This window comes from Leptonychotes weddellii, chromosome X, assembly GCF_054177405.1.
Source record: "Leptonychotes weddellii isolate Sample4059 chromosome X, ASM5417740v2, whole genome shotgun sequence".
NCBI lineage: Eukaryota > Metazoa > Chordata > Mammalia > Carnivora > Phocidae > Leptonychotes > Leptonychotes weddellii.
The window spans coordinates 95,108,681-95,118,516 of NC_138385.1; the positions used below are offsets into that span (position 1 = coordinate 95,108,681).

Sequence of the window (9,836 nt, forward strand, 5' to 3'; positions counted from 1 at the left end):
GAGAGAGAATGAGAGAGAACACATGAGAGGGGATAGGGTCAGAGGGCAAAGCAGACTCCCTGCCGAGCAGGGAGCCCGATGCGGGACTCGATCCAGGGACTCCAGGATCATGACCTGAGCCGAAGGCAGTCGCTTAACCAACTGAGCCACCCAGGCGCCCTATCTTGGCATCCTTAATACAAGTATTTTAACAAAAGTACCACACAAATGCAAAGTGATTTTGTTAATTTATTGTAGATCAATGTTTGTAGCATTCTTGTCACCTACAGCTCCATACCTTCCTTCATGGATCCCATACTGTAAGCAAAACATGTTTGCTATAACACCAGCCCAGAGCTGAGAGTAGACTTCTGGAGCTTTTGAAAGCTGTTGTAACTTGGCTACAGGTTCTTTACCTTCTTCCTCAGTATATCCTCCTGCCTAGAACAGGGCCTGTCCCGTCACAGACTTTCTTTATATTTCTACTGGTCACAATTTGTTATGCTTTTTTAAATATTGAAAGTAGATAATTGGCCCAGTTAAGAATCTTTAGCTGCAAGCAACCAAAACCAACTCTGGCTGATACAAACAGAAAAGGAATTTATCAGAGGGGCATTGGGCAGAGTAGCTCACAGAATTGCTGTGCTGGCTGGAAAATGGCCTAAAACACAGAGAAGAGACCAGTGGATGTTACTCTCCACTGTGCACCCCCCACACACACACTCGCAGTTATGAGAACAGATTTCCCTGTTGATGTTCACAGTTCAAAATCACGGTCAGACTGATGGAGCCAACGTCATGTCCCAGCCACAAGAGAGGCTGGGAAGCAAGGGTCTTCCTTAGTTCTCCGAAAGGAAGCTTTCCTCCACTTGCCTCAAAGTGGGCGTGGTTGAGTCCCTGAAACAGGGAGGATGAGTTATGCTCAGTAACTTAATTACTAGTGCATTTTGAAGACACCAGGCTGGGAGTTGCTAGTTATAATAATAGCTGACTGTTTTCCAAGGGCTCTGCATGTGCCAGGCATCTTGCTAATCTTCCCAGGATCCTTCTGAAATGAGCAGGGGAGGATGACAAGAGCTCTACATGTTCCTTTCTCTTCAGTGCTTGTAAATTGTGTGTCTGAGTGTGTATCAACAAAGACTGTATTACGTAAAACTATTTTTTTTGTTACTGGGGAAATAGCTATTACTGGGAGATAGCTTTGTTATAGAAACTCAGATAAGAGAGTGATTTTCAAAGAGATGAACCCCATACCAGTGTCAGTGGAATTATTGCAGGAAATATACCTTAATGGAATTACCTTTTATTTTAAACCGTTTGGATGATAATCATTGCCTTATAGCTTGCAATATTTTTTTAAAAGATTTTATTTATTTATTTGACAGAGAGATAGCACAAGTAGGCAGAGAGGCAGGCAGAGGGAGAGGGAGAAGCAAGCTCCCCGCTGAGCAGGGAGCCCGATGCGGGACCCGATCCCAGGACCCTGGGATCATGACCCGAGCCGAAGGCAGACGCTCAACCGACTGAGCCACCCAGGCGCCCCGATAGCTTGCAATATTTTTTCATAAAAACTTTCCTCTTAACTTTGTGATGATTGTCATTTGAAGGCTCAGGTCCCAGAGCCTGCTGATCTGTGATCTTTGAGGCCTGGGGAAGGCCCATGGCCTCTCCTTGGGTTCTGCTGATGTTTTGAGGAGCGCGCTGTGGGGATCTGTCCTCAGGCCCTTAAGCTTTGGCCTCTCAAAATAGCCTAGTTGGGGTTTCTGGGTTATTCACCTGTCCCACTTCCTAATGTTTGTAGTGGCTTCTACTGTGAAGTGAAAGACTTATCCAAATATTTTTGCTGTTTAAGAAGCATGTTTTAGTTTTAATTTCCAGTCTCCCAACCCTGTGTGAATTTTTAGGACACAAATACCTGTTCAGTAGATACTGAATGTTGGGCTCTCAGTGTTGCGTTGTGTAATCTAGATGAACTTTAGATACTTGACTGAAGGTATGTCGGTAGAAACGCGAACCTGAATGTCTTTTGCCTGCCATCGTGCTTGGTTTCCCCGTCCCCATTATCGTATCCTTTCCTTGCCCTCTGCATCTCAGATGATGAATGCTACAAGCATATATACTCTTCTGTTTTAGAAGCTTCACTTTTGTTTATGTTTCTTCTCTCTTGTGTTTATTTCTACCTTTTATGTGGTTAGATAATTTTTTTAAGTTTGTTTATGTAAGTAATCTCTACACCCAGCATGGGGCTCAAACTCACGACCCCGAGATCATGCTCTTCCGACTGAGCCAGCCAGGTGCCCCTAGTTAAATAATTTTTTAATGAAGGTTGTTTGCTTTTTCCTTCTTTAGACTGTCTGTCTGTGGGATATAAATGCAGGACCAAAGGAAGGCAAGATTGTGGATGCTAAAGCCATCTTCACTGGCCACTCAGCTGTTGTAGAGGATGTGGCCTGGCATCTGCTACACGAGTCCTTATTTGGATCCGTTGCTGATGATCAGAAACTTATGATGTAAGGTGGAAGCTTCAGTGGGGTCTTGCTATATGGGTGTCCTGAATGACCATCAGTGATTGTGGTGGCCTGTGGTTTGATTTTTTTTTTTTTAAGTTCTATATTGGCCTTAAAAACTTTAGTGAAGTATAATTGACATACAAGAAACCATACATGTGTAATGGCTTTTTTGCATAAAAGTTACTGTGTTATATAAATGAGCACCATTTTTTACTGGAAAAAAGAAAACAGATAAGTAAATATGAAGAAACATGCTTGGTAGTGGTAAATGTCAAAATCGGTGTCATGGTGACTTTGAAGATGAGGGCTAAGAATGATTATATCAGGTCATGGCCACAGGGCTGCATTCAGCCACCTATAATGTGTTTTGTTTCATAAAGAAACTCCTATCTGAAGCAAATGTGGCCAAATAGTAAAATTTGACAAGGCTATGTTGTAGGTATCAAATTGTTACATTATTCTATATGTAGTAGTTGGTGTATGCTTGAAAGAGTTGGTATTAAGACAGGAGTCTAATAAACAAGAAACTGGAAATGATAGCCCTAATTTATTTTCTGTAGGTTTAGAATATGTCACTCAGTGGTTGGAAATCCGAATTGGCAGCTTTGTATGTGGCTGGGGTGTCTGTGAAGGGGGGCGAGCATGGCAGAGATAAGCGGGTGTGGAGTGGTGCGGACATGGAAACAGGTGTGAGAAGCTAGGGAGGGGCGGGTGGCTTCGTCTTGTGCTGTGTGCCTTGTGCCTTTCTGTTTTAGATGGGACACCAGGTCCAATACCACCTCCAAGCCAAGCCACCTGGTGGATGCACACACTGCCGAGGTCAACTGCCTGTCATTCAACCCCTACAGCGAGTTCATTCTCGCAACTGGCTCTGCAGATAAGGTCTCTTAAGTTTTTGTATATTTGGTGTTTATGAATCCAGTTTTCTTATGCTACAGTGAGATATTCTAAAATTCTTACATAAAGTGCACAAATGAACTTTTCATTTGTTATTTTTCTTCAGACTGTAGCTTTATGGGATCTGCGTAATTTAAAGTTAAAACTCCATACCTTTGAATCTCATAAAGATGAAATTTTCCAGGTATGTGGTGGTTTTCTGGTGTCTCTGTCAGGTTTTTAGTAACTTGTTGATGGGGGAAATTTAAAATCTTTTTGCTTTTATAGCAGGCATGCTATGGTTTTTTTTTTTTTTTAAGTTCCTCTTCTGTATAAGTTAACTAGTGGGAAGTAACTTGGAGCTCTGTGAGATTATGACTTTAGAAGTAGAAAATGTCTCGCAAAACAGGATCAGTTCAAAAAGTGAAATCCAAGGATTCTTTAGTTAAGGTGTCCAGTGTGCGTGGGTCCTCTAGTGGGGAAAAAAAAAATACCTTGTTATGTGGTTTCAAATTGCATAGGTTTAAGATACACTTCATTGAAATGTTGAAAAGCTTCTGGGATGGTTATGGGTCTGAATAACTTTATGGGGATTCCTGGCCAAGCTCCCCCTGTATTGGGGTGTGACCTTCCTGGAGAGCGGGCTGAGGAGATGGGCTGTTTAAGAGCACTTGAAAGGATAGGATAAGGAGAGGATACAGAACAGAAGATGGAAAAATCTCCAGGATTAGAATAATACCCACAAACGTAGGAACAGATGATACTTCACACTTTCAAATCTATGTTGCTAGGTCCACTGGTCTCCACATAACGAAACTATTCTGGCTTCAAGTGGTACTGATCGCCGCCTGAATGTGTGGGATTTAAGGTAACTCTGAGTCCAGTGACAAACTGCTTAAGTACGCTAATCTGACAGATGATGTAATTCATAAAGTAGAGAGTAGTTTGCTGACCCCAGTTTAATAAGCCAAATATTAAAGCAACTTTCAAGTACCTTCCTGAAGAATCTTTGTTCTGTAAAATAGAAGTGAATCAGCAAATGGAATGCAAAATAAATTTATGCGAAGAGAGTTTTTATTGTTATTCAGGCATGAAGTTGGGGGCGTGTATAGGTCTTAACGATCCACATAATTGTATTGAAAACCCTGTTGGTACAGAAAGGGATATAGATGTTAGCTGTTCATGTCTCATTGGAGCTCACATGATACCTGCACTCCTAGAGTGTTTCTATCATTTACTCTTCTGTGCTTTCATTGGTTCATTTTGAGGAGCTGAGCTCCTGCTGTGGCTGTGTAGCTGCTGGGGATACACTTGGGAACGGGATAAGCACAAGCCATGCTGTAACAGAGCTTTACGTTCTTTTGCGGCTCACTATAGAGTTCCTTCCAATTTTGTAAAGTACCTTGATTTCAGAGTTGCCATTCTAAGAATTTCAGACTCCTTTACTTTTTTTTGTCTGAGCCTTTAGAGCCATTAATAAAAATGTTCACTTGTATATAAACTTCCCTTTAAGATGTCATTATTCTAAGTTTAAATCATTACCAAGAAATAATTTATTTTAAATACTTATTTTAAATGTACTGCTTTGAAGTAGACTAAGTTTTTAGTTTATTAAAACCAAGGCAGAGACCGTAGACCGGTCCTTCAGTGTATAGAACATAAAACATTAGAATAAAATGCTTGTATGGTAAAATTTCTGAACATCTAATGTTCTGTGTTCGTATAGAACAAACTCTGGCCATGATCGAATCTTGGAAATACAGAGAATCTTTAAAGCAGACATTTGAGTATACACTATTTTATTTGAAAACAATTTTAGTAGTAAAAATTAGAAACTGAAAACTCTAGTGGTTATATGAAGTGAAGCAGCAAGCTTTGAAAGTCTGATGCCCTGGCAGCTGAATTGTCCCTAAAGGTGCCAATAGTAAATTTGTAGGCATTGTAAAGTTTCTTAACGCTTTTATGACTTATGTACTATTAAAATTACATTACATTGGATAAAATTACAGATTAAAATGGTCCTGACCAGAGGATATACATCATTGTCTAGCAGTCCCATGTGTTTGGTTTGAGTTTAATGGGAAGAAAACTAAAGTATCACTTGGAGGGTTGTGCATTTTGGTTGCTTTTTCAACAGCTCTTACTAGCAAAGTCCCCCTTGGGGCTAGATACCAAGGCTGATATTTGTTTGTTGTGTAACTTGAGTGATTTCACTGCTGGGACTGCTGGCAGATTCTACAAATTGAAGTTGTTAAGAGAGGAAAAAAGTTTAGCCTTTCCTTGGCTTATATCTTATGTTTCACCTTTTAAATCCAGTGTAGTAAACAGCCACAGTTAAAAATAATGAATTTTAAATTAGTATTTATTAACAATTTCTGTGCTGCATCCTCAGTTAATGAACAGCTCTTATCATTTCTAGAAAGTGAACATCCCACCCTCCCACCAGTAATTAATATAGAAGTTGTCATTGATGGTAGTATAGAAATAAGTTGTTTCTAGAGTGTGTGTGTTTTAAGATGCCCTTTGTGGGCTGATACTGGTTTTGTGAATGTTCATGCCGTCTATAAGAATTTCAGTAATGACAGCATTATGTTCTTTCTTGATAGCAAAATTGGAGAAGAACAGTCAGCAGAAGACGCAGAAGACGGGCCTCCAGAACTCCTGGTATATATTGGCTTTCTTATGCAAGATGAAATGTCATATGCAGATTGGACCACTTGTCATTGATCCATGAATTTGGAAAATGAGTCAGAACTTCAAATGCTAGCTCTTGGAGATGATTTCAAATTGGAGGTCTTGAAGGTTATTCTGACTGAGTTTTGACGTTTATTGAAAATAGCGAATAGAGCACAGTAGGTTTTTATGAATATTTCACTAAGAACCATTTGGGCTCCTGGAAAATAGTATAATTTCTCACTGATTCCCACTTGTAGTATTTCTGAGGGTTTTTTTGGGGGGGCGGTGCTAGGTATTGATATTCAGTTAGCAATACTTAACATTTTCTGACAGCACAGGAATATTTTAGTGACCTGATTTTTAAGTTCCCTGCCCCGAAAATGAAAGCATTCTCGATCTTGTTGGTGCCAAGTGTCTACCATCTCCCTCCTGCTCCTAATTGAATCACTCGGCATCTCCTCGGCCCTTTGAAGGTTTCTGTGGTGTGTCTGTCCTGTCAGTCCTCATCCTTCCTGTTTCTGAGTTCTTCAGTGTATGCTTCAGGTCCCCTTCCTGTTGAGCATGGTCAGACTTAGCAGTGGTTCTTCCTCACTCAGAATCCACATTCGTCTCCACCAGTTATTTGGCAGATACTCATTCCTCTGTAACGTATTTTTAGTTCTTAGGCCAGTACTAATTTTTGGTACACTTGGGCTTTGCCCACCACGTTTTAAAAGGTAAAGAAAGCCCTTGGAGGTGAGCCGTACATACAGGAGATGCTCACTAAAGTCCATGTGGCACAGACCTCCTAGATCCCCTAACTCCTTGTCCTGTGTGTTACCACGCCCAACAGCAGTGGCCAGAAAGTGACACAAGGGTGTGATGACACGCAGACACGCCAGCATGTTTTGTGCACTGCTGATGAAAGAAGAGCATTTCTCAATAAACTATCCTAGACAGATGACGGCACCTCAATGATTCATGATTTTTTGAGTGACTTAATCTTAAAAGTCTGTCTGTGATGCATGGCCTCGTAGTTTTTAAAGTCTTTTCTAGCTGAGGTGTTGGTATCAGCTGTTTTCATCCAGCTATTTGTACTTATTTTACTTTGGTAAAAACTTCGAGATATAACTCAAATCCCATATAGTTCACCTATTTAAAGGATATAATTCAGTGGTTTTTAGTCTGTTCACAGAATTGGCCATCACCACGAGTCAGTTTTAGAACATTTCCTTCCCCTTAAAAAGGAACTCTACTCTTTATCACCTCCCAGTCTGCTCCTTTCCTCAGCTCCTGGCAACCAGTGATCTACTTTGTGTCTCTAGATTTGCCTATTCTAGATAGTTCATAGAAATGTAATGGTGGTCTTTTGTGACTGATTTTTGTACTTGTCATGTTTCCAAGGTTTCCAGCTATTTTTGGGTACCCTGTATATTATGGTTCTTTAACAATTTTATGGTCCTTGAGGAGATCCACTAGGATTTTGCTCCTTTCACCAGAGAGCCTGAAATCAAGGGACACTTAACTGTGGTAAACTGGATGCTAACTATAATTTTAGTATAACAATATCTTGATTTGAGGACTCCTTATATATTCCAAGCCAGTGGTCTTAACATATTTTCTCTTATGTCCCCCTTAACACAATTCTAAAAAGCCGTTTTTCTCCTATGATTTTTCAACTAAAAAAATTATTAGGTAAAATAGTTACCTTGCATGTAACCTAATTGTCAGCCTGAGTCCAATCAGACTTTTGTCAGGAAGTGTGACTTCTCAGTCCAAAACCGTATATTCATGTTGTCCCTGTGAGAATGGTTTCTTCTGATTCTTAATTCTGAGGTAAGGAAAGTCCAGTGCCTTCCCATGAGGCTGTGTCTTGTAGGGAAGGAGTCTCTGCCCCCTTCATCATTTCATAGAAAGCCCTCTGCTTAGCCTTTGTGGGGCTTTGCTTTTGGAGCCCGGGTTGGTTTGGCTTTTTGAATCCCCACCTTGAGTGATGCACCTTGGAGAGATGGAGGGTGGCTGGGAGGTGTGCCTTTCTTTTAGCAAGAGGGAGAAGGGAGAACAGGCCGAGGCTACAGAAGAACCAGAAGACTCCTCGGGTGGGCCAGTTTTGAGAGTCTGTAAGAGAACTTTAAGGAAATTTACTGCCTTAACTATTTGTACCGAACTACATATATTTGATAATGAAGGTAAATTAATGTTAAATGTATTAGGTATGGAAATGGCATTGTGGTTGTATAGGAAAATGTCCTTACTTTTGGGTGATGTGGGGTGAATACTTGGGCGGGGGGGCTTAGTTAGGTATGTCTATGTAAGAAAACGCACCTGTGAACATACTTGTTCAGGGGAATGTAGGCAAAGGGTATCCAGACATTGACTGTACTGTTCTTTCACGTTTTTTGAGGGTTTGGAAATTTGCAAAATAAGCGAGGGGTAGATTACTAAGCCTGTATAAGTCTGTAAAACCCCCCCCCCCTTTTAAACCTCAGTTGCAAGACTGACGCTCTAAAAACTTCTAACATAAGATATGAAACAAATGCTTTTTAAAATTCTTATTAACAGTTTATTCATGGAGGACACACCGCCAAGATATCAGATTTTAGTTGGAACCCCAATGAGCCTTGGGTCATCTGCTCGGTGTCTGAGGATAACATCATGCAGATATGGCAAATGGTGAGCTAAAGTATTTATTTTTCCTGAGTAAAAAGAAGAAACAAACTATTTGAAATGTTTGTTATAGATTGTTGCTTTTCTAAATTTGGTGTACCGTGTATAATCTTAAAAGACATTTCTCCATTTTAACAAGTCTTTAGTTCAGTATGCACCTGTCAGGTCAGGAGAAATCTGTGTCTACACACAGATGGGGACACAGCCTCTGTTCTGCTTTGCGTGACTGTCGTCCGCTTCATCAGCTGGGGTCTTGGCGTCACTGCTGTAGGTCCAGTGTCTGCTGCGTCACGGGCATGAAGCAAAGTGCCACGAGTTCTCGGATGCTGAGTACTAAGAACCTGATGTTTCTGAGGTGGTGTTAACCCTCTCATTAACTGCAGGGCCATTGCTTCATCTCAGGGATGCTTGAAATGCTTTTGGAAAACACTTTTTACAATACAGAGTAGCAGTGCGTGGGCAGCTCGGTGTGTAGGTGGGCTCCCCTGCCAAATAAGAACACTGGCCCTGGGTTTTCCTCATTCAAGACTGGGGGGAAAACTAAGTAAATTACTCTCAAAATGTCCCAACACAGAAACACGCTGACCAGTGAATCCTAAAATCTAGATGGACTTAAATGGTGTTTTTAGGAAATTTTGTAAAAACCATGGGGAGTTTTACCTGTGCCTTTATTTGGTTGTCCTCTCCAGGCTGAAAATATTTACAATGATGAAGAGTCAGATGTCACAACATCGGAACTGGAGGGGCAAGGATCTTAAAACCCAAAGTACAAGAAATGTTTCTATTGAATGTATGTAATGCTACACGAATGCTTGGTTTATCAAGCGCCAAAAAGGCATTGTATAGTAGGAAATGTTAAGTGGGATGGCATAGGGCGTTCTTTACCTTCTGATTCTAGCACTTTCAAGTGAGCTATTGCGTACTGTATCATATTGTAGCTTTTAGGAAAGAAAGGAATGTTAAGAGAGAACATCACCGTTGTTTTAAAATACAAGTAGCAGGGTACTGCCTTTGATTCAACTATTTTAAGTCCTTGTTTTCTCAAACTAAGTGCTTGCTGTTCCCAAATATGCAAGAATAACTTTTACACTTTTTCCCTCCAACATTTGTTGATTGGCTTTGCAGAAATAAAGTTTTAAAATAAATTCG

General features: G+C 40.6%; 1 protein-coding gene across 1 annotated transcript in view; it reads left to right on the forward strand.

The window, feature by feature from the left end:
• RBBP7 (RB binding protein 7, chromatin remodeling factor) overlaps positions 1 to 9,832 on the forward strand; it is a 19,478-nt gene extending 9,646 nt beyond the window's left edge. The window contains exons 5-11 of the mRNA XM_081809289.1: positions 2,329 to 2,489; positions 3,245 to 3,371; positions 3,493 to 3,570; positions 4,157 to 4,233; positions 5,972 to 6,029; positions 8,583 to 8,693; positions 9,377 to 9,832. Coding sequence (XP_081665415.1) covers positions 2,329 to 2,489; positions 3,245 to 3,371; positions 3,493 to 3,570; positions 4,157 to 4,233; positions 5,972 to 6,029; positions 8,583 to 8,693; positions 9,377 to 9,445 — 681 coding nt within the window. The 3' untranslated portion in view covers positions 9,446 to 9,832. The remainder of the gene's footprint in view (positions 1 to 2,328; positions 2,490 to 3,244; positions 3,372 to 3,492; positions 3,571 to 4,156; positions 4,234 to 5,971; positions 6,030 to 8,582; positions 8,694 to 9,376) is intronic.
• Positions 9,833 to 9,836: the final 4 nt, after the last annotated feature.